The sequence below is a fragment of the Opisthocomus hoazin genome, chromosome 11, assembly GCF_030867145.1.
Source record: "Opisthocomus hoazin isolate bOpiHoa1 chromosome 11, bOpiHoa1.hap1, whole genome shotgun sequence".
Lineage (NCBI taxonomy): Eukaryota > Metazoa > Chordata > Aves > Opisthocomiformes > Opisthocomidae > Opisthocomus > Opisthocomus hoazin.
The window spans coordinates 12175271-12202972 of NC_134424.1; the positions used below are offsets into that span (position 1 = coordinate 12175271).

General features: G+C 47.1%; 1 protein-coding gene across 7 annotated transcripts; it reads left to right on the forward strand.

Moving 5' to 3' along the window:
• Nucleotides 1-826: 826 nt before the first annotated feature.
• SLC41A3 (solute carrier family 41 member 3) lies at nucleotides 827-27702 on the forward strand. Of its 7 annotated transcripts, XR_012765219.1 has the most exons (12): nucleotides 1662-1770; nucleotides 2833-3151; nucleotides 13668-13775; nucleotides 14616-14687; nucleotides 15494-15638; nucleotides 17721-17867; nucleotides 20415-20559; nucleotides 21279-21358; nucleotides 23099-23233; nucleotides 24039-24187; nucleotides 24749-24956; nucleotides 26784-26862. XR_012765219.1 is itself a non-coding variant. In XM_075432415.1 (11 exons), exons 2-11 carry the CDS (start codon nucleotides 2861-2863, stop codon nucleotides 26967-26969), a joined length of 1458 nt encoding a protein of 485 aa, XP_075288530.1. In that variant the 5' UTR covers nucleotides 827-956; nucleotides 2833-2860; the 3' UTR covers nucleotides 26970-27702. The 7 variants fall into 7 exon arrangements, 6 of the variants coding, with proteins under 6 accessions (XP_075288530.1, XP_075288532.1, XP_075288529.1 ...); XM_075432415.1 differs by lacking the exons at nucleotides 1662-1770; nucleotides 24749-24956 and adding an exon at nucleotides 827-956 and having other exon boundaries at nucleotides 26784-27702; XM_075432414.1 differs by lacking the exon at nucleotides 24749-24956 and having other exon boundaries at nucleotides 26784-27702.

Here is a 27702-nt window from a genome sequence, read left to right on the forward strand (position 1 = left end):
ACCTGCACATCTGTGGGAAAACAGAGAAAAGCAGCACACCTGAATTCTGGCTCAGTGCGGGGATAAAACATTTTAGCAGGAAGTTGCTCAGCTTTGTGCCAACCAGCACTTCCCAGACCGCAGGGCGCAGCTGAACTACCCTATCTAAAGAGTCCCAGGAGCTCTGTTTGCAATCAAGGTCCGGCCACCGTTCCCTTACGTCAAAGCCAGGATCTATCTAAACACTGCTGCTGCACTTCCGAGAAAGTGCAGCTTTGTGCCGCTGCTGAAAGTCAGCCTTCTCACATACTGGTGACAGCCCAGGGATTTAAGACTGGTACATGAGGACATGGTAGACAAGCCAGACAGTTATGTCTCCTTCTGCACACAGAATGAGATCTGGCAGGGTGCTGGGAGCTCCTGTTCTAGCTGATGGTTGGACCCAGGTGGGAGATCCTTGTGGAACGGTGACATTCCTGAGCTGGAACTATTACCAAAATGTCCTTGTCAATCAAGTTCCCTAGGAGACTTTCCACTTGCTCTAGATATTTTACTTTGAAGCTCATTGGTAAAGCGATAGCAGAATACATTTAACAGGTCTAAAAATGTCTTGGCAAGGTTGATATTTCTTTTAATCCGTGTCCTTTCCCCTCTTGTTTCTCATAGGAAAACTGTTTTCTGACCACTCTCAGGGAAGCATCAGTTGCAAAGCGAAGACATAAAATTACACCAAGTGAGCTGAAATTTAAGCCTCGCCATTACAGCAGTGACATTCACCAGTTAACGTGCACCCTCAACACGCAGCAGCTGCAGGGTTTCATTACTGTCACTTACAGAAACCTTCGACTGCCTTCGGTGTGCCCTGCTTTGAGCCAAATCTCGCAGGCCCACAGGCGCCATTTTGTCAGTAAGAGCCCTCTAGCATAGCGTGGCATCTGGGAGACTCCAGCAGGATATAAGGTTGCTCTGGTACTGAGGTATGATTTAACATCTGCAATTGTTCTGGGAATCTGAGCTGCATGATTCAGCAGACTTGCATGGCTGTGGTTACTTCAGTGCTTAATAGATTTACGTGCTTAAATGTGATGGGTGCTGTAATCACACTTCTAACATGCTGATTCAATACGGGAGGGGGACAAAAATCAAATCACCGGGAGTTTTGCTGTGGTTGTGGTGGAGGCAGGCTTTTGCACAGGAAGCTTGCAACAAGGGCTTTTGCAAATGTCAAAAGAAGACGAAAAAAAAAAAAGAAGAAAAATAAAAACCACGCAGAGGAAACGTCTTTCCTTGGCTCTTAATTGCAGGCTCCTGTTCGTTCTGCCCGCGCTGGCAGCCGTCAGCCCTTCCCTGCGGGAAAGGGGGAGGCCGGGGCAGGTACTCCGGGCATGCCGGCTGCCCCGAGCGCTTCCTCCCCGGGGGCGCTTTCCCAGCAGGAGCCGTCCTTGCGGGGAGTTCTCCAGCCCCCGACCCCGGGCTGTCCCCGCGGGCGGCTGGAGGACAGCAAGGGACATCACGGCAACAACGGCGCGGCGGGGCCCGCGGCAGCTGCCGGCCTGCAGAGCGCGGCGCCGGGGCCGGGCCGGCGGCTGTCACTCACGGCACCGCGCCGCCTCCGCCGCCGGGGGCCGGGCTCGAACCCGCGGCCCCGCGCAGGGCGGGTTCCAAGCCGCGCCGCCGCGCCCCAGATGTGGCGCGCGCCTCCCGCGTTTGCCTCGCCCCGGCCGTAGCCGCGGCCCCGCGGGCAGAGCCCCGCGGCCCGGCGGGCAGAGCCACGGGCAGGGCAAGGAGCCGGTAAGCGCCGGGGGGGGCCGGGGGCCGGGCTTCCTCCTCCCGCGGAGGGGGACTTCGTTTTGTCCATCCCTTCTCCCTCCCTTCCAGCTGTGACTGCGGCCTCCCAGCAGTTTCCTCTGCTCCCCAGATGTTGGGCAAGAGGAGGATTGATCCTACCTGGGTTAGTGCAGGGGCTTAGGGCGTTAGGGGCCCATCCTGAAAATGAGAGTATCAGAGAACATCTGCCAGCGGTTAACCCGGATGAGTGCTGGCAGGAGGTGATGGTGAAAGATTTGGGGCACTGCCTGGGCCAGCAGTGGAGCAGGCAGGATGAATGACAGTTATGTCACAAAATGAGATGCGATGGCAGGAAAAGGGTGACTATAAACAATTCTGCATGTGGTTTTTTTTCTTCTTAGATGCTGTGGGGTCATGGCAGCTTTTCTGTGGATAGATGAGTCACATAGTGCATGCGTGTCAACTAGGACGCAAAAGGAAGAAAAAGTGTCCAGTTTAGAAAGAAGATCAAAGAAATATCTTCTTGTTGAGGAGTGGTGGGCAGCCAGCTGTACTATGTTGGGTGCTAGATACTATGCGTAGTACATACTTGTGCTACTGTAGGAATGCTAGTCCTTGCTGGACTGCAGGATGCTAGGACGTGAACTGCTCCTATTTCATGGTTAGGGGTCAGGCCCCAAAAAGGGTTGGATTCTGCTGGGCTCCTCAGTTCTCTTGACTCCCAATGTGAACGCTGGTGGGTCCAGAATTCAGGCTGTGTGCAGCACCCACTGCATGCTTCCAGGCTTTCTCAGGGTGAGAGCCAGGATGCACAGCAAGCACTCAGGTGTGAACGTAGGCCTGGGAAGAGAGATGCAGTTACAGAAAGGGAGGTTGATTTGATGCTATACAAAGTTGAAGGTAAACTAAGTACTCATATTCAGGTCAGCAGAGCATCTAGGGTTTTGGGAGTAGGTGGTGGTTTGCCTTCAGGTTAGTGGAGTGGACAAAATATCAAAGGGTTTCCTGTCTCTGACCCATCTGATGCCTACTTTTGTTATCTCATTGCTTCTGACTTTTTTTCAGAAAAACTTTGTAATTCAAGAAAGTCACCATGAAAGGTGAGGAAGTTCGGCAGAGGAAAAAAGACAGCAGGACTAGGAATGGAGAGCGATCCAGACACAAAGCAAAGAGCAAGGGTAAACACAGAGAGAGCCGGCTTGGCAGCCAGGAGGCAGAGGATGTCTCTTTGGCTGCACAGCAGAAGCTTTTGGCTGAGGAGAAAGTGGCCATGGCAAAGTCACAGGAAGAATCAGCCATCGCAATTTGCCTGCAAGTGCTCCTGCCCTACATCCTAGCTGGGCTTGGCATGGTCTTGGCAGGCATGGTTTTGGATTATGTTCAGGTAAGGGAAAGGAACTGATCTGATGTACCTGAAATGGGATAGGTGGGGGACTTTGCTTCGGAGGCAGGGGATTTGCTCTGGGGATAGCAAAGTAAACGAAGATTTGCAGCAGTTCCACATGCCAAAGTCAGCTAGTATGTACTTTTGTGCAGCTCTCGGGAGGTAGCGTGTGTCGTTTTTCTGGCCTTTTTTCTCCTCTGGAGATAAAAGACAATGTGGTACTAAAGAGCACACAAAGGATCAGGGAAGGTGCAGCCCTGTGCAAAGATCTCGCCTTGGTCCTGGAAAGAGGGTGGCTGAACTGCAGCCCCAGGAGCTGTGGTGGCATAGCGCTCTCCTGCAGTAGATACAGCTGTATGACTCCTAGATATAGCTCTGGATAGTCCTGCATGCCCTGCTTCATTGTGCAAGGAGCCAGCCAGCCCAGCACTGTTAACGCTTCATACAACCAGCCCAGCCCAGCCTGCGCAACACATCCTTTTCTAAGGCATTGTAACAGATGACTCAAACCCTTGAGTCTTCTTCCAGTCTGATCTCTGATTCTGTGACAGTCAGGACCAGACCCTTCCTCCTATGGTGCAGCAGTACAGAGCTCTAAAGTAGTGGTGAGCACCTAATTTTAGACTGTTTAAAGCTGCAGTTAATTTGCAGATTATAAATTGCTATGTCTTTGCACTCTAAGTGTCTCTCACTGCTGCGTGCATTTTTGTTAACCCTTGTTATTTGGCTAGCTAGCTGTTGGGTCAGACTGCCCCAACCTATCCGATACAGTGACAGTGAAACTGCTGTGCTTGCATTGACAGCTTTCACCAATCTGGAACTGTGGTCTTTGCTATTAGCCCTGGGCTGATATCCCTAAGCTCGAAGAGCTATAAAGGCTTAAGAGTGACACAGTATCCTTAACTGACCTTAGCATGTACTCAGTACCCAGCAGAAAGTCTAGTCAGATCAGAAAACACCAAGACAAATCCAGAACCCAGTGGCAAACTACTTTTTGTCTCCTTAGATGTCATTTTGAGAGCTTGAGCCTTGAGCAGCCACTTTCATTTTTTTTTTCACACTGTTCAGACCTGCCCATTCCTACGGCTCTCTGATATTAAATGCATGTTACCTCCTATTGTGAGATATTAAAGCATGAAATAGGTTGCAGATGGGTTTGTGATGTTGGAGGAGTGTTTTTCTTTCAATGTTCTTCGCTTAGAGTATTTTTTTCTAGGAAGGACTGGGCCACTATTATGAACAGAATGTAAAGTAAAACTCATACTCCTCTGAAACTGCATAAGTCTGGTTTATGCAAATAAAGAGCCCACAAAAAGCTTTCATGTTAATGCTTAGAGCCTGGGAAATCAACCCATGCAACCTCTCATAGGAAAAGTAGACCTTTTGCAATTAGCACAGCAATTTCTTGTGCGTGATCATGGACTGCTTGAGCACGTCTCATCGTGGACTCGCTGCTGCTAGGAACCACCCTTCCCTTCTAAGCCAGTCCTGGCCTCTGCTGCTGCTGTTGTGTCTGTAGGGCAACAGGAGATGCTGCAAGGCTTTGGGGCCCCAGACACTCTCCATTTGCTTACTCTCAGTCTTTCCACATAAGCTCTCTTCTCCACCCTTTCCAAAAGTGGGGAAGAGAGGAGCAAGGTAAGAAACAAAAATACAGAGCCCGATCTGACAGAAAGGTAGCAGAATCAGGAGTGATAGTAGTCTGACAGCTGGGACATATGGTCTCTGAACAGCATCGTCCTTCCATGAATCTAAGGTGTCAGAATAGCGCTTTGTTACTAACTCCCTGTCCTTTCTTTGCAGGGATGATAAGGTATGTCTGAAACTGTGCTCTGTGGCACTTGTCATCTCTCTGTTCTTTGTTTGCACTGTGGCAGTGGATGGAGGCCCTAGATCAGGGTCAGGGCCCACCGAAGCGGCTGTTTCTGCTTTGGCACCTCCAGGGCAGTGCTACCTGTTGGCTAGTTTGCAAGCATAGAGACGTATTTGTGTGCAGAGAAGGGCAGCAGGATACCTCCCAGGTTTTGCATGATGAATGATGCAGCCATGAGGTCGTGGGGTATTTTTTTTCTGTACTAGTTACAATCTTTTTACCACTGTTCAGCAATGCTCTCTTTTTTCTCAAACCTGATGCGTCTCTTTGTGGACAAATATGGTATATCTCTTTGTCAGGAAAATGTGATGTATCTCTTTGCCTAAAAATATGGTTTGGATCTTTATCAGAGGTTCCTTAAATGCGTAATAAAATGACCCAGTGTACACACACAGGTCACCTGAACCAATTACTTTCTCTGCATACTGAATCATCAGTTGAAGACTTTTTATGGTTCTTGCTTAGAAACAGAGAGAGTTGAAGCACGATGAACTCGTAAACCCTGCCAGGCTGACGCTTTTGAGTACAGGATGTGTTGCTGCTGTGTTTTTTTAATGGCATTTTGAGTCATTCAGGCTCATTAATATTTTCTTTACATTAATGTTTCTGCCTGTCAGCAATCCTGTTGGCAGATACAGTTGACATATGGGACTAGATACGCACATTATCAGACCTTTGAAAACCTGTGGTAGTTGTCCAGAAGTTGTCTTCTATTTCCTTGAATCTTCTGAGAGTTTTTAACCAGAACTGGGCCTTCATGCTGTCACTTCTCAGTTCCTGGCTGTAAAGGGGTTGGGTCATGTGTGGTTATTAGAGGGTTTTTGTTAACCTCCCTCTTCCAGCTATTGTGGGCTTTTTTTCCAGCAAGATTAGCTGAAATGTACTCCCTTATTAGCTTTCAGCTAACCGGACCATTGTTAGGTGGAAGAGACACACACACACACCAAGCCAGGTGCGAGTGGAGAAGGCTTCAGGGGCTGTATGAAAATATCAGCCTAGAAAGCAGAACAAGACAGAGTCTCCCATCTGTAACTAGGGGTTGTTTTCCACCCTGCCATGCTTGCAGCGAGATCTGCTGTGACAACTCAGCCCATTAGGCTTTGTGCTTTGCTTTGTGTGATTTCAGACCAAAAGAAACACACCGTCCAAATGGCTGTAGAGCTTCCTCGGTTCTCTGTTCATGTTGTTCTGTCCAGCCCTGCCAATGCATTTAGCTCCAAGCTGGCAACCCTGTCACAAGGACAGAGTCCACAAGCCGTTAATCTTTATGTCTTTCTGCAGAGAGTGTCAGGGAATGGGTTGATTAGTACAAAAAATGTTAGTAAGGTAATGTAATTTAAACATTGAATTTGAACTGGACTGAGAAACCTGAATCTTTCATGTCTACCAATAAATACTTGCTTTCACTTGTTTGCCTTCACTGGGTCATGGCTGGATTTGAACCTGTGGTTAAATAGTGAAAAAGCTCAGCTGCCAATATGCTAAACCAATCCTATGCCCTTCCACACTAAATCATGCTTTTAAAGGTTTTCAATCCCCTGGTCCAATTAGTTTGCCCAAATTCTGCCTCAACAGAATACACTGACTCCCTTCATCACATGCATGACTTTGAGCTGAAGAATACACATCAGTCTTCACTGAGCAGGAAGCAAATTCTTTGGTGGTATGGGGCTATGATGCAGCTCTGGTTCTTGAGCTTGTGTCGGCTGTTTGACCATGGAGACTCTGGGATGAGACCCCCACTCTCACAGACAGTATCTGCCTGGGAGTATGCAAAAGCAGAGTGTTTCGCCGCAGGACTAGAAGGGAGAACAACTCACAGCATGCCATGGAAACATTCACCCTTTCTCCGCCTTGCCTGCAGTGTAGTGAGATTACGGAACTACCTTAAATAAGCTCTGGCTATGACTCTTATCTTGGCCTTTGCAAACTAGCAGAAAGTTGAAGTGATGACAGCAGATAAGGGTGTTCGCTTTTGAAGCTTATTGGCTGCTTCTCTGGATTTTTTTTTTTTTCCCCTGAAAGCCAGTCATTCAGAGGTATAGCTGGCATAGACCAATCGTTACATCCCGCGGAGACCGTGGAGGGGACAAGAGGCGCTGGGGTCTAGAAGGGCAGATCTTCTCTCACCAGCTGGCTTAGCTGTGTCACTTGCCTGGGGATGAGACCTGCATAATATCATTACCTGTGAGAAACGTGGACTCATATTTTCCTTGACCTTTTTTCACCTTGAAAGAGAGCAAAACGGATCCTGGTTGTGAAACTCCCCACCTCCTCGGCCTTGGGACAGTGAGGAAAGTTCATCATTGCTTATGGTGGGAGTGGGGAAACGGGGGCCGGTTCACAGCAGGCTTACATATTAAACCATCGTATCAAAGGCGAGCCGCGGCCTGACAAGAAATGTAACCTGAGGAGAAAGGACACTAGTGCGTTTGGGCATGCTGAGGGACTCTTGCATGACCTGTCACTCTTTCAGTGCTGTAGCCTGAGCAGGTCTTACTGGTTTTTACTGAGGTGGTAGGAGCTGAATGGGGTGTGGGCTCATTTCTATTCGTCCACAGACACCTCCGCAGTTTTCTTTTCTCTTTTTTAATCTCCCCCCCCCCCCCCCCCCGGATATAACTCAGAGAAATACTGTCCGTCAAGCTTGCTGCCATCTGGGCTTAACCCAGCTGAATCAATTTTGGAGGATACCCTTGCTGCAACCCTCTGGACGTGCTCCTAGGAGGAGAAGAAGCTAAAGCATTTTGGCATCATTGCTGTAGTTTGAGGAAAAACATTTCATTCGACTTTGGAGAGAGCTACGAGGAGGATCTGTGTGATGTCCTAATCTCCCCTCATTTGTCCTGCTGAGTATGGGGTAATGGTGTTTGACCATGGTGGTCACCCAGTTACAATTAGAACTGTGCTTCCATGGCAAGAAGCTGAGAGGTTTCACCTGCAAGTTGACCAGGTCAGCCAGTGGATTTCTTCCAGAGACTTCATTTTCCATTGCCTCCCAGATTTTTGTGCCGTTCCTTCTGGCTGGCTTGGGCATGGTAGCTGCTGGTCTCTTGATGGATGTTGTTCAAGTAGGTACATGTGGTAAGGCACTTTTGCAGTGAGGGGGTGGGCTACTTCACGTGCCTTGAGTGTTTGTGCATTTTTGTTTTTAACGTGTGTGGTCCTAGCAGCCAGTCAGCGGGTTGGCTGTAGGCTTTTCCTGTGCTAGAGAGACACTATCCATCTTCTTTAGACTGGTACACGGGCTCCTTGTAAAGTGGGATAGTGGCTTTCAGACATGCTGCCTGATGCTGCCCTTGGTGAGTTAGACTGGGTGCTCCCTTTACTGTATCTAGCTAAATACTTCAGTGATGACTGCTGTGAAGCAACTGGGATCAGACTGCGGCATATTCCCCTATTGCACTATATTATTTCTTTCCTTCAAAAATTGCTTATAAGGAGATGTAGGTCAGCATTGTTAACTATCTGTCTGACTTTAGAGGCAAGTTTATGCTTTCAGTTCTTTGCAAATAACCTAATGTAATCTTTGGTCTAGAAGGCATTTAGATACTGTGATGAAAGGCATGCCAGCATAAAAAGATTAGCATTGCCTACAGACTGAGTGCTGCTTGGCCAGATTCTGAAGTGGGTGTAAATTTGCAATAACTTCCATTGACTTCCAAGGAGTGCTGCTGGATTTACACCATTGTGCCCACAACCAGAATTTATCCCATCTGTCTCTCCTTTGTACCAGTGGCACAAATAGAAATGCAAAATTTGATCTAGTTTGGGCATCTCATGCCAGTGGATTTACAAATGAAAAGGCTGGCAGAGTTTCCCAAGGATATATCCTGCACTCTGAGCTCACTGGAGTACACTGGATTCTCTGGCATTAGTACCACAGCAGGAGCTAAATATGGATACTTAAGTGTTTGGAAAGACAATACCTTGCTGGTTTTTTTCTTGCACTGGAAGAAACAAAGGTGACAGAGAAGTTGAATTAAAGGGAATATGAGGAGTATCAGAGAAGGGTTAACTGGAGTGGCACATGCTGTTCCTATGCTGTGTTTGTGCTGTGCTTAGGTGCAGACCTGTCTTGCAGCATTACAGCAGTTCTCAAACTACCCAAGATGTTATGTTAATAGTTAGCAGTTATCTTTGGCCAGATATCTTGGAAGAAGGATAAAGACATAGTACATACTCGCTCTGTACCCTTGGCAGGTAAATAGGTCTTTGTCTATAAGAAATTGAACACACTTGCCAAAAACTGGGCTCTGTTCAAAATGTAACTGTGTCCAAACTGACGGAAAACATGGGCCACGTATACCTACATTGCATGTGTCCTTTAAATACCAGAGTGCAATCTACTTTGTGTATTTGTTCACTAGACTCTTAGAAATGGGGTTATACATGAAGCACAATAATAGGAAGTGTATTGAAATAGAAGCCATCAGTCAGTGGGTTCAGCTCCCAGAGGAGGGAGCTAGTGCATTGAGAGTCACAGCTGGCACAGGAGAGATGTTAGTGAGGTAAACTGCCACGAGATCGACAACTCTGTATTTAAAAACAAAACCAGTAGCTGGGAAAATCCAATGATCTTAGACTTTCAAGGTCTGGATTATTCTTCTGTGCCTTTTTGTCTTTGAGCTACTTATTTTCAGCTTTTCTTCCTACAAGCGCAAGAGCTAGAAACTCGCTGTCCTGTCCAACTAAAACCTGAGACTGAGTCTGTTTGCTTGAGGCCAGGTACCATAAGAGCCATATTGGTAATCATGAGGGCTCACACTGCTAAAACTACAGGTTTGTCTAGTCCAGCAGTCTGTGATTTGGACTTTTTTTCAGGGGATGGTCTGGCTGAGGAATGCTTTGCACTATTTGCATCTACTGCAAAACATTCTTAGGAAGCTCCATGTCTGCCTTTGACAGGGAGATATATAGGCAAGCTCAAGGATGGTGCCTAGAGCACATGCGTGAGTTTAATGGTGCTGCCCTTGTTTTGTCACATATAAAATATCTTTAAATAATCTGGTTCTGTGCTGGGAGTCCAGCTGGCTCTACTATTTGCAGGCCTGATGTTGTTGTAAAGAGGAGAACAAAGTGGAAATTGCTTGTCTGTGTCCTATCAAACTTTTTTTTTTAGCAGTTTCTGATCTGTCCTGGGATGAAACCAAGAACTGTTCATGTTACTGTTAAAAGAAAAAAAAAAAAACACCAACACAAAAAAAACCCCACAGCAATAGAGGTTTGTGTAGCCCGGTTGACTCCAAGGCTCAAACTTGGGTCTCTCATACTGTGGTAAAGGATGGTGAAAGAAATAGTTGTTTGCCATTTTCTCTTCTTGATTGTGCAGGTGATGCAGTCTGTGCAGGGCTGATAGCATGACAAGGGTCTTTTCTTGCTGGACATTTCTGCCTCTGCTGCATTGATCCTTGGCCAGCTGGTCAGTCCAGATTCTGGGCTGGCTGGCGTTGCTGGAGACCTTGCAGTGCCCTGCCAGTGTTCGGCCCACGCTTTTACAGTAAGGTAAAGAATCAGGTTGAAGCTGGATGATCAGATTTCAAACCAGAGAATTCAGGAGGAAAGCTTCCCTTTCATTGTCCCCTTCCACACCACTGCAGTGGGACACAGTCCAAATAAAAGTCATAGACATAAGATATCCCTGTCCTTTGTTGATAAAAGCCCATGAGATGATTAGCATTGAAAAGGATTTTGAAATGATTTATGTTTTGTAGTCCGGGATCTTTTGATCTTTCCGTTGACTTGTTCAGGGCAATGGAAAACCCCTGAGGTGTCTTAGCTGCTGCCGTGGGAGGACAGATGCCGTGGAGAGGTAACAGGACATGGTTGGGACTGTGAGGACAGTGTAAGGAGGGACAGCAGGGCCAGACTGCAGCTGGGGAGACCGTCTCAGTACATCATAGCCTCTCTTCCTCTGTGGGACCCCACGAGCAGATCCAGCTGGCATGGGGACCAGCTGCAGCGGATTGTGGGATGACCAAGTTCATTTAGAGCTGAGCTTTAGGGCTGTAACTCCATTATGGGGACATGAAGTGGGAAAGAGTCTCTTTCTGGCTCAGTGTCCCTGTGTGGGTTTGCGATGCTGTAGGGAATCTTTCTGCTCCTTCTAGGCTGGTTTTCATCTCAAAGGACAGAGATGCTTCCTAGACTTAATCCAGCTCTCTTCATTCAGGCAGCTCCTTGCCTTCACAGCTCTAACCTGCCACGTTCACCTGCTCCTCCAGCTGACAGTCCTGCAAGGTGGGACCATCTGTTTATTCTGTATTTCTGCAGTCTGTAACACAATGGAGTCTTGGCTACTGTGGTATAAATCAGTATGAATCTGTCCTCAGGCTCTTGATGAGTCACTAATGAGACTTGAATGGAGGCAATTAAATAAAGTGTTTTTATTAGTACAGTAGTGTGATTATTAATTGTTCAGAGCCTTTCAGTGTGATCATATGTAGGGCAGAGTCCCAAAAAATCATACCTCACATCCTGAACTTTTGTTATGATGGCTTGAGATCCACAGAATTCATCATGAATACAAAGACTGAAGCTTATGTTGATGTAACAAAGCCATATTTCCCAAAGGTGACCTGCACAGAAAATACGAACAGTTGAGTTTTTCTGTGGCCTTTTATTTATGTTTTTTTAATGTATAAAATATGCAAGGTGTTGAATATAAATGTCTGCACGCCTGTGTATTTTGAACGATTGGGTTTTTTTACATTGTGACTATGAAGTCTGTTTTTTCTCTTTCTTTTGAAGGTGTCAAAGATGTGTTTGGATCTTTATTCTTAATTAAAGAGAAAGGAGAGAGGGGGATTGGAATCTTTAAGAGGTGTCCGCCCCTAGCTTTTCTCAGGTATTGAAGTTCCATGTTAACAAATTCAAACAAAATTGCAGCGTGTTATATAAGGCGACTATTCTCATGCTGTCTGTTTTTCACTCAACAGCAACTTACCCTTAACAATTTGAAACATGCATGTTTCCAGGTCAGCACTGCCAGAAAATGCGCCTTTTTATATTGATAATCATGTTTTGTCTGTTATGTGCACCTCTGAGGGGCGTCTTGCACCACGTGCTCAGGGCTGGCTCAGTCCCAGTTTCATTCATCCTGACTCAGAAGGAAGCTGTAAGGTCTTCCCAGTAGACAACCACACCACTGGCTTCCCACACTTTCCCATGGCACAACCAGAGCAAAACACCGAGCCACTACACCCTGTATATGTTTCCCAACAGGCTGACAGCTGAATGTGTCGACATTTACCGAGTCTGTCCAGCCTCCTGGATTTTCAGGTTTAGAGAGTTCCAGTGGATGGGGAGAAGGTGGGCAGGGATCTGTTGTTCGTTTTATCCTCTAGTGCCAGAATTTGGGATTGTCATACGATACTAGCCAGTGACAAGCTAGAATTAATGAACAAGTTGATTCTTCACATGACATGTAGCTAAACTATGGAAATTTTTGCCACAGGATGGCACATGGGTTGGAGGGGGGAGATTGTATGAGTACTTGAAAGAGAAATTCTTTGAACACTGGTAAGTGTGCAGAAACACCCCCCTCCCAGCTCAGTCTCCTGTGGCAGATAATTGTAGGCTTGAAAATACACAGGAGAATTATTTCATCTACTTGTCATATTTGTAGATTTTTGTTTTATACATCTGAATTTGACTGCTGGTGGGGATAAAGATAGGTTAGATGGACCTTTGGTTTGACTTGTTGCAGCTGCTCTTTTTTTCTTGTAATCAGCTCTTGGATGTTAATCTGGTTGGTTTGACTTCATGGTGAGTTGCTGCGTTCTGTGATTTCATCCTGATGTGAGCCTCTCTGGCTACAGTGGGACTTTGCCAACAGGGGGTGAATGTATTATGGTCCAAGGCACTGTACGGTAGATAAATTAGAGAAGACACGTTAATCAACAGAGTTTCTTAAGGTTTCAAATCATTTCTAGTACTGCAGCTGATTCAAAATCTTTATACAGTTCAGCTTCAGAGGAGCAATGATAATCAAGATACTGGCCCAGCAGTCCAGACTTACGGGATATCTTAATTCAAAATCCTTTTTCCAGCTGTGCTGGGAGCATGCGTGGTAATAGGAAGATGTAGGAGCTGCCTTTGGAAAAAAGATACAAAAATCTCCTTCCCTCCCACCACTAGTCTTATCTGTTTAGTTAGAAGTTTGGTAAAAAATGACAGATGCAACGTTTTGTTGTTAGATTGTTTCCAGATCTTTGTGTTTGTTCTTATGAGTCTGGATAGCAATAGGCATTCCTGTATCTAGTGTCAGTACAAAGGATGGAGAGTATGCTGTATTTCATTTGGCTTGTGGACTCTAATTATTTTTGATGTTTTTCTTGGCTAATGCTAATGGCACGTTTTAATTTGTGTCTTTCCAAAATCTGCTGCTGCCCTCAGGAAGAAGGTTCCTTCCCTGTTAGGATAATGCTTTGTTGTGCAGGACATCAGAAAGAATATCACAAGCTAAAAGTTCCTTCCTTCACTCCCAAAATGCAATCAGCCCAGGGCAGTGTCTGCCCCCAAGTGCACAGCAGACACCTGTAAGGCAGGTGGCGAGATGGGAACCCCTCCCCTTTGAAGCAACAGCACTGGGCTGGTCAGCATGACAACATGAGGTTGTTGCCTTTGTTTTCTTCCTTCCAGCACTGGGATGTGTTTCGGACAATTACGGAAGTTTTCATCTTGGTTCCTGCCTTGGTTGGCCTGAAGGGTAATCTGGAGATGACACTGGCATCCAGGCTGTCTACTGCTGTGAGTGTTAACAAGGTGGGGGGGGAGAGGGGAGGGGGAGAGGGAGAGGGAGGGGATTAGCAGGAGATTCTGCTTTTATATAACCACACTGTCTGTATGAGACATGCCCTTTTCTGCTAAATAGAAACTAGTGGTGTGTGAGTGTTAAAATAATGTGTTTGCCCTCATTTTGTAACTAGAACAGATAATTTCCATCTGCGCTTTGAAGGTGAATTAGTCCCTGGGTGGCCAGTTGCTGATATTTGGGGCCCTGTGACACATGAAGGAGACAAAGCCAGGTCTCCACAGCTGTCAGCTTCAGTACTGGGTTGCTTTTCTGTGGGTACTGATCCGTGAGAGACCCAGGGCTTCCCAGCAATCCTGCCTTGGGCGGAGCAGACCGAGGCTTCTTGGGACCTGCAGTAGCTTTTGCTACTCTGGATATGGTCTCTCCTATCTCCCTAAGCAGTTTTGTGTACTTTGGGCTGTTTGCATTGCATGTCTCGGGAGAAACTGGAGTTTCACAGAGCAACTTAAGGGGAATGAAAGAAGAAAAATGGTTTAAGTTATTCAGCATTTTTTCTGTGTGGTATGTGGTGGATGTGCCCACTCCATCTTTAGCTGGGTGTCCTGCAATGCCTCGGCACCTCCATGTGAGCCTCTGATGCCCATGGGACACTGGACTGGAGCAAGAGGGGGATGTGTCAAGAAGGAAGTGCAGGGAAGGCTGAGAGATGCCAACCTGCAGTCGCCTCTGTCTGGCTTTAGCAGCCCCTTTCCCACAGGGACCAGGTGAAACTGCCTTCAGCAGCCACCTGTGCCACAGGAACAGGTGTTCAGGGTTTCTCTCTTGGCTTCTAGGCTAACACTGGACAGATGAATGATGCCCAGAAGCAATGGAAAATGGCGACCTGCAATTTAGCCCTTATCCAGGTGAGTCACTTCAGCTGGGAGAGGAAAAAGACCATTTTCTCTTTCTATGCTGCAGCCCAACAGCATCTGTTCCCAGCAATGCTGAATCTCGAGCCATTGATTTGGGGCAGGTATTCTCAACGAGTGAAGCAGAGCCCAGGACCTGACCTTCAATAAAGCTCTGTGTGGCCCCAGAGCTTGTAGTTTAGCTGCAAAACACATCTAGACATTTATTGCCTTTGTGGACAAAGCAAAATAATGAAAAACCTCCTTTTGCAGGGTGAGCTGCAGCACAATCCCTGTTTCACAACAGCCCCTAGATAAACCCTGTCGTTTACTAGCAGTGTCTGAGAATCAGCCTTGGGCAGGAGGGGAGAAATGGGAGAAATGTGCTTCTTGTAGCCCCTTCTGCTTGTTAAAATCCAGCAACCAGAGGTTGCACATGGCAAGGCCTCAGGGCTTGCAACATATGTCTCTGCTTTCCCTTATCTCCTTCCACAGCTTTCAGCTTGCTCGGAGTGCTTTGTTGATGGGGAGCCCATTTTTGTGTTGACCAGGGCTATTCCTTTGCTGATGGACTCAGTGTCCTTTGCTGAAATTTTATCTGCCCTTTACATGCCTCCAGAGTTTTTCTCCAGACTTTGTCAGGACTTTTTTTTTTTTAATCTAGTGGAGCCTTACAGGGATGCTACTTAAATACATAAGCAATCAGCATCTCTGCAAGGCTTTGCCCTTCTGGCTGTGTGGCAATGCTGCGGTCGCATGGAGCCAGGGCTGCCTGGGCGCAGATGCGGATGATTGCTCACCAGCTGTCTTTTGGCCCGCAGGTCCAGGCCACTGTGGTGGGACTTCTGGCTGCTGTTGCTGCTGTGATCCTGGGAGCCATCTCCAAGGGCTCTGTGGAGCTCAGCCAGGCTGCCGTGCTGTGTGCCAGCAGCGTGACCACGGCCTTCATAGCTGCACTTTCTCTTGGTGAGTCGTTTTGGTTCCTCAGATCAAACATGCAGAACTCAGGTGTGGAAAAAATTATCCCCTCTGCCAGGGAGGCCTAACAGACATCCCTGGCACAGTGAGGAGGGGTGCAGGGAGCATTAGTCCTATGTCTGCTACCTTCACCCACTCTGCATCCTGCCTTTGCTTTTTTTCCTCCCACGATCTGTTGTTCGCTGGGCTCTCAGCATCCACACAGCAATCAAAATGTCCCACTTCACCTGGCACGTGAAAAATGCTACATGGCTATGCGTGGGTATGCACACATGCGTGCACAGTCTCTCCATGTGTCTTGGGTGACACGTTAGCCATTTACACCGGCCCTTCCCTAGGGGAGAATGAACTAACACTATGCACAAATCAGGGTATTGAGAGTCTGTTAGTGGACATGGGTCACCAATACCCTGGGGAGGACTGTGCCCAGCCCTGGGGCTTGCTGCTGGGAGCTCTGACCCTCGCAGTCTGCTTCCCTGGCAATTCCCCTTGCAAGGGAAGCGTGGTGGGGTGGACGGGCAGAGCTGCTCCGTGTCGCCTGGAGATGCTCAGTTTGCAGGTCTGCCATGCGAGGGCAGCACGACACCCTGAATGGAGGGAGCTGGCAGAGCTGGACACAGCAAGTTTTCTAAATGAAAGGGACAAGTTAGAGCAAGTGCATATCCTGAAGCTGGAGTCAAAGGGTGACTGTAAGTGCCTTTGAAGAAAAACATGGGATGAGGCAGTTGTTAAAAGAGAAAAACAGCAGCCCAGCTTTCATTAGACTCTTCTCTTCGATCTCCCTGCTCGTTGTGATACAGAGAGGCTTTGCTGCCATACCATCGCAGGCTTTCAGCTAGCATTAGTTTCTTCCCTGGACATGGTCACAGGCAGTCTGTGTGTGGGTGTGCATGACGGGAAGCTGCTGTTTTTATGACCAGGGAGGGAAGCAGCATGAACTGTGCTGTGGGGAGGGGAGCATGGGTGTCTGTGAGGGCTTTTGTGGAGAATGCCATGTTGTGTGAGGATGTGTTTCTGTATCAGGGAAGGTGCGCATGTGGCATTTCTGCTGTGCAAGATGAAACTCCTGTGCACGCTCAGCTTTGGTGGGCCTGTGTGAACAGGCACAGAGAGATTGCGAGCTGGAGGGAACCACCATTTCTAGGCTTCCCTTGGTGCATCCTGTCAGCCATGGAAGGACTTTGAAGAGATGTCTTGTGTCTTGTCTCAAGGCTACCCTTGCTAGTCACACGGCAGTGGAGGCTGGCCAGGCAGGGTTTATCCCAGGTGGCTCCTCCACAGGCCTGTGAGGGATCTGCTGGCTGAGAGATTCGTATGTGTTCTTCAGGGTTTGGGGTTTGTGCTCATTAACGTACCTGGGCAAGAAAAACTTCCCTCTTCAACAATACTGAAAAGGAGCTGAATTTTCCAGGTGCAGCTAGAGGACAGAGGAAGAGAGGTGATGTGGGCCACCTCCATAACCCCTTGACGCTGGAACTACTCACAGCACCAGCATCCACCCAGTGCAAATCAAAGCAGCCCCAAAAACTCTGGGACATGAGGGCTCAGACTGATGGCCAGGCCAAAAGGCTCATTCAGGCTGCTGTAAGGAAGCTCGTTGCTCCTTGATGGTTCAAGCTAAGAGAAATTTTGGTCTAATATGGAAAATATATTTGTGCTGTGGAATCCAGAGCAGGGGATGGCACCAGGAGGTTGCCGCATGCCTGCTGTGTGCTTATCTATGTCTGCTTCGTGCCTGGTCCTGCTTCAAGGCAGCAAAGATTAGGCTGCTCAGGAGGGGAGCTTCTACATTTGGGCTGCCTGCTGGTATCTCCTTTGATCCCTGGAATTTGCTTGTGTGCCTGTGGGGCTTTGGTGCGGTTCATAAGGGCAGAGTCATGCCCTCTAGGTTGGTGAAAGCAAGAGGACAAATTCCTGGAGATGTCCAATCACCAGCTTTGTGATACTGCTACAGGCAATGTGCTTCTTGCTTTTCCTGGACCCCGCTCTCCCTCTGGGAAACAGAACAGCAGCTCTGGGGTGAAACGCAGCAGGATGCATTCTCTGATGCCTGCTCTGTGTATTCTCTAGGTCTGGTGATGATTGGCGTGATCATCGGAGCAAGGAAATTTGGGATCAATCCAGACAATGTCGCCACACCCATAGCAGCAAGCCTTGGAGACTTGATAACCCTTTCCCTGCTGGCAGGAATCAGCAGTACGCTCTTCAAATACATAGGTACAGTGTTTAGCAGGGATGTGCAACTCAGCAAGGAAGGGATGAATCCTTGTGAAATTATTGCAAGGTACTTACCCATTGCTGGGATGTTTCAGAATGGAGGCTGTTATGCCACTGGGGTAGAAAAATGACCAAAGAGGCTTTTTACAGGCTCTCTTTTAGTAGCAAACTGGAAGGCAGAGCCTAAGGAACACAACTGGGATTTGTCAAAGAAATGACCAACGTGTGTTGCATAGCTTTGGAACAGAAGGTTGATGACATATGTGACACTGACTCTGTTCCTGCATCTGTCGCTAGCCAAGCATAACTACTTTCTGTGCATGGGTAATAGCAGGTCCTTCCTCACAAAGCTATTTCAGGGTTTTGGCATTTGTAAAATATTCTTGTATCTTCTCACGTGGAGAGTCACAGATAAACAAGATGATATCAAATTGGAGGGAGGGAGGCAGTGCTGCATTGTCTTATGCTCACAGGACTCTAAATACGAGTTGTGGCTGTGGGGCTGGCTGGCAAAGACTTGGGCACCTGTTGACACTGAGAAGTTCATAATGTGTTTCAACTTGGTGATATAGGCCTAACTGTTGCTTGTAAAGTGCTAGGCTATCTACTGTGAGCCTAAACTAGAATACAAACAGGAAAATAAAAAGATCCAGCAAACTCAATGCTATTTGAAACCTAAAATGTTGCTTCAGACTGTGAGCAGAAGCAGCAAGGCGGCTGTTCTCAGTTTGCATAACTTGTTCCATATGTCGGCAGGTGAGGGAGCAAAGGAGCACAGGTTGCAGGGAGAAGCCCATGAATCGCTTCTGTCCAGCCCTCCTTGAGCTTCAGAGGTGCATTTTTTCAATAAGCTTTTTCTGTGACGCCATCACACCTGGCTCTGTAAGGCTAGTTTGTCTTTCAATCGCTACGCCTCTGATAATATCTCCCAGGGAGCACACGGCACAACAACATGATAACCCCTGCGGTTGTGACCAGAGAGCATATGTGGTGATTTCAGGGTTTAAACAGCCTCTTGAAGTGGAAAATACTCAGCACACAGACACCTAGTTATTTGTAACACGAAGTGAAGCAGGCAGGAGGAAGGCACTGTTGATGGTGGTTGAATAAATCCATTTCCCTCTCCAGTGTGTGGTCAGGGACAGGTCATGCTGTGAGAACTTCTGGGCCCTACCAAAATGTATCCTTCATAAATACCAGTGAGCCTGTAAAGTTTGGAGTACAATGTGCCATCTGATGCAGCACTGTCTGCTTCTGTGGGATACCCTTTTGCCAGTGAAGGTTTTCAGTTTTTAAAAACCTAACCCTGGCCTTTCCCAGTCCTGCATAATGGAGATACAAACTGTGTGGAGGCTGAAGTCTGTTCATCCTACCAGAAGTCTTTCTGTGGGATTTGATAAGGTTTCATACACTGCAGTGTTCTGTGTGTGCATTATTTAAGAAGGAATTAATTGCCCAAAACAACAAGGAAGATCCAGTACAGCAGCAAAGTCTGTCATACAACCCATCTGTCCTAAATGGTTCTAGGTAGTAAAGTGCACTGACAAAGCAGCAGCTGTTTACACCCCAGAAGTGGTTGCATTTTAGTGCCGACTAAAGACACGCATGGAGTGCACCTCTTTGTGTAAGAGCCGTTGATTCATGGAAGATATCATCACGTCAGTGCTGTCTCATCCCGGCAGCCCAAGGCCCTGGCAATGTCATTTTGAGAAATGCACACTTTGAGGCTGCTTTGTCTCCCAGATTACCTGCAAAATCTGTGTTACAGCCCGCTGGCTTTGGCCCCAACACAGAGACCAGATGGAGGGCTTTGTTGAAGAAGTATTTTTGTATCAAAAGGATTGGCATCATCCCCATCGCTTGAAGGTGTTTCTCATGCTTCAGAGTCATGTTTATTTTATTCTCATGCTGTACATCTACTTATTTTTTAATTCCTTCTAAAGTTCACTTCAAGGTTATGCCCCTACCAGATGGAAAAAGCACCTAATGGAAACACATGTAAGCTTGCATGAAAGCAACCCTGGATCCTCACTGGTTTATACATGCAAGAGAGCATTTGTTCCTATAGAGCAGACTCGCTGCTCAGCAATTCTGCTAGTTTGTCACTAAAAGTACCTATTACTGCTTGTTTTAGGTGAAGGCGTGAGGTGTCTGTCATAAGTGTGATACAGCTAGCACACAGGAGTTTCCCTCTTGCCCTGCTGTTTGGTTTATATCCTGAAGACAGAAATTTTGTAACTTTTTGTCTTGCGTAGCTGGAGATGGAATTGGAGACTTGTTCATCTTCAAATATAATGTGCTTTGAATCCTGCTGATTTTCAAATAACATCCTCTAGCAGTGAGTTTCGGGGGTTAATTATGGATTTCTGTAGTAGAATAAGGTGGTTGTGTGGGGACTATCTTGGTTCATGTGACTTTTTTTTTATCTGCTAACGTAAATCCTTCTAAGCAAGAGCCCTGCTACCTTTCTTCCAGAATTTGTGCAAAATGATTTTGGTAACCTGTGAAGTCAGGGGCATTTAATTCAAGATTTCTTTTCCTTGCCAGATATGAAATACCTTTCTCCTCTGATCTGTGCTGTCTTCATTGTCATGATCCCTCTCTGGGTTGCTATCGCCAAGCAAAGTCCTTCCCTTGCTGAAGTGCTGAAGTCTGGATGGCAGCCAGTCATTGTTGCAATGAGCATCAGCAGGTAAACTGAGGAACTGCTCCTGAGCCCACACGCATATGCACGCTGCAGAGAGACTCCATGCTCATTTAGAAAGCCATCAAAAGTGAAACTGGATGGGGCAGCAAAAGGGTATTTTTCCAGTGCTTCTCAGCTCCTAGTGGCCCTTCAACAGGCTGTGAGATAGCAGATAAAGAGCCCCCAGATGACTGGAAAAAGAAAGCCATCATTTGAAGTCTCACTCGCACATCCATGCACCATAGGGGTGCACACCAGGAAACCAAAAAGGGAGATGACGACCATCACAAATAGTCAGCCTTCAACCTCATTTTTATCTAGCTGTAAAGACAGAAGATTTGTGAATGGAGAGCCAGGTAGTTCATTCCACTGTGCCACATCTTTCAGACCCAGATGAGATCTGGGACAGAATTTTAAAAACAACCTGTGAAGACCAGTACAGAAGTGTAGCAAAACTTTTGGGAATGATGTAAAGCTTCCCTGGCTACTATCAGTTTTGCTCAAGGGTGGGCAAGGAGGTCTTCCTGATCTCATTATGCCATTAACAAAAACCGTAAGGTTATTTGTTGGTGAAAACTGAGCTGTAAAAGGAGTAAATGGGGAATGATCCAGCCCTGGCAATGGGGAAGAAGCTGTAACTCATCTCAGTGTGCTATTTTCACAGTGTAGGAATTGCCCTGCGAAGAGAGATTGTTCCACCCTCATTGCCTGTCCTTTTTTAACAGCATTGGTGGGCTCATCTTGGACAAAACTGTAACTGACCCAAACTTTGAAGGCATGGCAGTTTTCACACCTGTGATTAATGGTAGGTTGGGCAGGGGGGGTTGTATGCATGTATTTATTTATACCTCCCCCTGCTCCCCAAGCGTTACAGCATCCACTGTTACCCCTACACAGAGGTCCATATTCAAGTCCCTGCTCCCATCATGAGTGGAAGTGAAGCTGCTGGATCCCCAAGGTTAACAGCATCTGATAGTTGTCTCAGAGAGCTACGTTGACACCTTTACTTTCGTAACATCAAACCTACTAAAGGATGTCACAATAAATCCATTTTTCCTGTCTCTCTCCACTCAGCAATAAGAGCTGTGCAATCATCCCCTATACAGATTGTTGATAAAGATTAATATGTTGGGATAATATATGTGAATATATGTATATATAAAGGTTATATATATAGATTATATATAGGGATTTTTAACATATGTATATCAACATCTTTTGTGTGTATATTTACATTTGTTTGAAGCCTCACAGTATTTTCCTACACACACATACCAGTACAAACTGCTGGGGATCCAGGTGTCACTGAGGATCCACTGGGTTATTTTTCTGCAATTGTGATGTTCTTGCAGGCCAGGCCCGTTCCAGGGGAAAGCCACGTTTCTAGGGCAGGCTTGGCCTCATCCCACCCTCAAAGTGTGGTGTCCTCTTGCAGCGTCAGAGGGTGTCACCCAGCTGTCATCTTACTGGATCTGCATAGAAAGCCACCTTGCTGGCAAACTCTTTCCAGCATGGTTCGCCAAAAAGCCTGATTAGGAAAGTACGTCAAGAGTAATTTAGCTGAACAATGATTGACCCAGACATCGCTCTGTGGGGGCGGGTGACCTGTTTGGCAGAGCTGGTGGCAGTTATGCAGTGCTCCATGTCTTCGCACGAGTAGCTCTTCACTTTACATGTGCAGGGGACCTCTGCAAAGCATGGCAGTGCATGAATCAGAAAGCCCCCATCTTGAGCTATGTTGAGCTAGTCTTAGTATTTTCACTTTGATTCCGTTCTGGCAAATCTCACATTTAATGATGGAGCATTTCCTTCTTCAAGGAAGGGAAAACATGAGAAGCCTGTAGGATCTGGCTCACCGTTATCCTTTCTGTGGCATTCCTACCCTAAAAATAATCAGGGTGGTGGAGAATTGCTTCATAGATCATCGTACCTCTGTTTTCTGCTGGAAAACATAGCTGCTTTTTCATGTTTGCTAGAAGTAATCAGTCTGGAAGAAATTAATTGCCTTTTAATTACCTAACACATTTAGGCTCTGATTCATTCTCATATGATTCCTTCTCTTTTAATAAGTGTGCTAGATGCCTTCAAAATATAATCGCTCTCTGTGATGTTTGTTGTCTTTTAAACAATAATGGCTCTCTGGGTGAGTAAATCCAAGAAGTGGCCATGAGCAGCATCTGCCTTTGCCTGCGCTGCTTTCCCCAGGTGTTGCTCACAGACTGTGTCAAACCAGGTGCAATTACATCATCTTCAGAGGCCATGTGGCATTTACAGCTGGTGCCGGGAAGCAAAGGAAAATGTTTCCAATAAAGCAGTCAGAAGGAGATGGTCACTGGAGCCTTCCTGATTTTTAAGAGCTGTTCCTGCCAAGTGAATAGCGCAGCACCACCACGACATGTGAGATCAGGTTTTCTCTTTCTCTCACTGCTGCTTTCAGTGAGCTTGTAAGTGAATGCAGATTGACTCATCTTGGGCTAGGTTTTAGACTGATGTTTCCTGCTGCAGTAAAGATAGTTTACAAATTTACTGTGTTTTGTCCTCATAGGTGTTGGAGGGAACCTGGTCGCCATCCAGGCCAGCCGTATTTCCACATTCCTGCATTTCTGGAGCATGCCTGGTGTTTTGCCATACAAGATGAGGCAGAATTGGCCCAATCCCTGCACCACATTCTTCTCATCAGGTAGACCTTGAACCTTAGGTGTCTATGTCTCAAGGCGTGTCATCACAGATAGCTCCTTTGTCAAGCCGGGTTGGTGAAGGACTAGGAGGGTTTCAAAGGCAGAGCTCCCTTTCCTGCTTACAGGGAAGATACTCAGATTGGAGAGGAAGCATCTTTGCAGGGGGCAGCTTGAAAAAAAAAATGTGGTATACTTGCTCACTGGCATGCAAAGAAACTGGCCTTCAGGGAGCACTAAAGAAAGTAATTGAAAAAGAATCTCAGATTTTATGAAATACAATGCAATTTTAACCATGGCCAGCCTAGAGCCATCACCTGTGGACAGAGGGGTGAATAGAGCATAACTTTGCTGAAAATCAGTAACTCCTCCATCTTCAGAAATGGATAAACCTAAGCATCAGCAAAACTGGCTTTGGGTCTGTTGTCTTTTTAGATTGCAGGTTCCTCTTGATTTTCTCTGCTAGGTTGGGAGTTGCTGCTATTGCAGTTTGGGAAAGTGGGTTGCAGCAAGGCAGACCAGAAGCAGAGGGAGGCAGAGAGCAGCCAAGACAAGTACTCGGAAGAAGTGGAGTGGATCAGCATGGAGCACATCTTTGGCACATAGTTGCAGTGCTAGACAAAGCTGCTGGGCTGATAACTGCAGATGCTCCTGATCGCTGTGTGATCTAGAAGAGGTGTTGGCAACGTGGTTGGTGGGAGGAGACAGCCCCAAGTCTATGTACCAGCATTAAAATACACAACTACGCCCTCTCCTCCCCCCACTATCTGCAGCCACTGTCATCACTGTTTCTGTCTCTGACTTCCACAGAGGTGAATTCCAAGTCAGCCCGAGTCCTGTTCTTCCTGGTTATCCCAGGGCACCTTGTGTTCCTCTACACCATCCATCTGCTGCAGGGAGGCCACACGTCTCTGTCCTTCACCTTTGTGATGTTCTATCTGACTGCTGCTTTGCTACAGGTAAACCTCAACCTCAGCCAAAGGGAACCTCTCATACTGTGAAAACAAAACAGTGTCCAGGCTAAACAGGAGTCATGGTAAAACTTCCACTAGCAGCCCACATTTCCAGTCATTTCAGGTGTGCTTCCTACCAAGCATCATGTGTCTTCTGTGGATACAGTAATACTTCACCCAGACTGCCAGGGTTTGGTTTCCCCCATGAGCATGACTGCCTTTAAGAGTGAGTGAGGGGTCAGACAGGAGATGAAGAACAAGTTATCACCATCCACCGAGCTGCAGTAAGTGTGCAGGCACACACTTAGCAAGGGCGTACACCTCTTGCTGTAGGTGATAACTTGTTTTATCATGTTCACTCCTTGAGTCTCTGAGCCCCAAATATTTCTAGCCTGCCACTGGTTATCTCCATAAGGGTCAAGTGAGAGGCTGTGAACCCCACCCAGCAGGTTTCCCCACTCATTTTGGAAACCAGTTTCAGGTATCACAGAATCACAGAATGACAGAATGGTAGGGGTTGGAAGGGACCTCTGTGGGTCATCTAGTCCAACCCTCCTGCCGAAGCAGGGTCGCCTACAGCAGGCTGCACAGGACCTTGTCCAGGCGAGTCTTGAATATCTCCAGAGAAGAAGACTCCACAACCTCCATGGGCAGCCTGTTCCAGTGCTCCGATCATGGTGAAGACCTAGGGATGCCTCTCGGCAGTGCCATACATGTCAAAAGTGAAGGGAAAATCCAGGCCTGAGAAGTTCATCTTCAAAAGTAAAAGTTCTGAGTAGGTAATGGGTAGTTCACCCAATGTGTTCTGCCTGTTCCCTTTCGCTGTTTTGCCTGCCCTGTAAACTTTGTTCTCTCTCTCAGAAATGCATGTGGCCATTGCTTAAACTCACAGAGGCTCTGGCTTCGCTTGCCCTTTTAAATCAGTGATTCATTAATTTGCAGGGTTGAGGTAGCTGCCTTCTCACTTTCCCTTACAAGCAGCCTTGTGTCTGTGGGTGAATTCCTTGCGTGTGTAAACAATCAGTTTTTCTCGACCTTTGCACAACCCTAAGCCCAGCAGCACAGCCATAGTTGTAAAGGAAAATATTTATTCTTCTCTTTATGCATCGAGGTAACTCCTCAACCAGAGCCAAGCATGAAAATAAGCAGAATAAATGACAGCGTAAAGAGCAGAATCCTGGCAACGCCACTGACCCTGAAAGATTCCCATGGAGGCCAGCAGAGGAGAATATGCTTAGCCTGGTTCTTTCTTCCCCTCTGTTATACTTTACAAAGAAAGACAGAAAGAAAGAGAGGGGGAAGTTTGGGTCAGCTGGAGGAAGCCCAATAAGAAGGATCAGAGGCCTAGAAAACATGACCTTAGAGGAGCGATTGAATGGATTGGGGTTAGCTAGCCCAAAGAAGAAAGGCTTGAGAAAAATCTGGTTAACAGCCTTTAAACTACCAAGTCTCTGTAGGGAGGGACAGAATACCATTTTCTCTGTGGTCACTAGGGATGAAACATGAAATCATGGGTTTCAAATGGGAAAAAGGCAGATTTATGTTAGACCTTGGGAAAAACAAGAACAGGAAAAAAAAGCGCCATGGGACTGATTGCTTAGAGTGTGGCATCTCCAGCTTTGAGAGTTGTTTAGCACAGGTTAAATGAACGACCGTCAGGAAGGGTGTGGGCATATTTGATCCTGTATTGAGGCAGAGGAATGGTCTATATAAAACACTTGAGTTTCCATCCAACTTTAGTTTCTGTGATTCCGTTATTTAATTTGCTTCCCCCATCTCTCCTTCTCCCTCTCCCCCCAACCCAGCTTGCTGTTTTCACCTTTAGAAATGCTGCCTCTGTCTTTGGTACCTGTTGTGCTGCGGTCTCCCATGGAGGAACCATAGATGTGGGGTGCAAACTCTCTCTGCCTTCTTAAATCAATTAACTAGACAGTCTTTAATCTTTAACCGAAGTATTTTTTCCCTCCATGTGTTTATCAGAATTGGGAATGAAATAGGAATTAAAAGAAATCACAACAAAGATTTTAAAACTGTTGAGCTGGAAAAAAAGAAGTGGTTTTCTTTTTTTTAACACATCAGTGCTGCTTGGGATAACTTTGATGTAAAAACTGCCTCAAACTCCAGTTGTCCACTGAGACTTTTAGGAGAAACAAAGTAGACGCAATCTGAATTTCTAATAGAAAAAAGAAGGATGAAGAGAAAAAATCTGGCTACAAACTTATTCTTTGGGACTGCCTGCATATTTGCAGCAGCCCTGTTTCTCCTGGAATGAATGGGAGCACTCCCATTCATGGTGTGGGAAGTGGGAACGCTTTTGGTGTGGCCAGACTCCTGTTTTGGGCCACACGATGCTGGTGAGCAGTTCAGGGGTGGTCCTCACCCTTGTGGCCAGCAGCACCGTGCCATGGCACCATGGGCGATGCCCACCTACACCTGTCCTAGTGCAACTCTGTCCCGCAGAGAAACAGCGGTTCTCTGGGGAATGTGTCATCTCAGCGACGCCCGTGAGCTCTGGTACCTTGGCTGTGGCCACATCATTTTGGCTGTGAGCTGAGGGAAGCTGTGCATTACCTGCCTCACAGCAGGGCCTGTCTCTCCTCAGGTGGGAATCCTGCTCTACGTGGCTGACCTAATCGTGCGCCTGATGTGGAGGAAGGCGCTGGATCCCGATAATTTCTCCATCCCCTACCTCACTGCCCTGGGGGATCTTCTGGGCACTGGATTCCTGGCTGTCTGCTTCCGGCTGGTTTGGCTTGTCCATGGCGCAGACATGAATCTGGGGAACTGAGAGACCATGCGCTGCTCCGCATCACTCGTGCGACACGGTGCTTTCCTCTGGGACAACGAGTGCTTGGCGATGAGTGCTGGGTGCCCTGGCTGGATTGGGCCTCCCCTGCCACCCCGTCTCTCCTCCCCATCGTGCCTTACAGCTGGGCTCGCCCGCCCCGAGGAATCAGCACCCACAGACTTGCGCCCTCGCAAGGGAGCAAGCTGGTTTTAAGCGGCGCCCGTGGCTCACACCTGTGTCTGGCAAACAAGGCGTGAAGGAGCATTTGGGCCATTTGTCATGAATGAGAATTTTGATCCGTTGCAGTCCCTAGCACCGGCACAGCCCTCGAGGCTGCTCCAAAGCCTGCCGAGGTCACTGCATCCGATCCTGCAAGTGGATGTTGCAGCCTCTCTGTCGGACTCTCACTTTCCATAAAGGGAAATTCTTTATTTGCCTCTCTTTCCTCTCCCGTCCTATCCCTTGAGGAGGAGAGCAACCAGGTATTTAAGCTTGTCTCATCTCCATTGCTCAGACACTCAGGATCTGACGCAGTGAGCTCCTTGCTGGCTGGTGCCTAGCCAGAGGTTATCTAGGGATACCACCTACCTGCCCTGGCAGCGTCACTGTTGTCTGACCGACAAGCTGGATTGATTGCATTTTGGGGGTAGGAAGGTTTGTTTTTACGGTTTATGAAATGTCCAGTAGTTAAAATGTTTATAGAGATACACAAATAAAGTGATTAAAAAAGGTA

What these genes read in the sequence shown, in the direction of transcription:
- SLC41A3 (XM_075432415.1), top strand. Translation starts at nt 2,861, where the DNA reads ATGAAAGGTGAGGAAGTTCGGCAGAGGAAAAAAGACAGCAGGACTAGG. An exon ending in TGGTTTTGGATTATGTTCAG is followed by an intron (nt 3,152 to 13,667) that starts GTAAGGGAAAGG and finishes TCTTCCTTCCAG; the next exon opens with CACTGGGATGTGTTTCGGAC. An exon ending in TGACTGCTGCTTTGCTACAG is followed by an intron (nt 24,188 to 26,783) that starts GTAAACCTCAAC and finishes GTCTCTCCTCAG; the next exon opens with GTGGGAATCCTGCTCTACGT.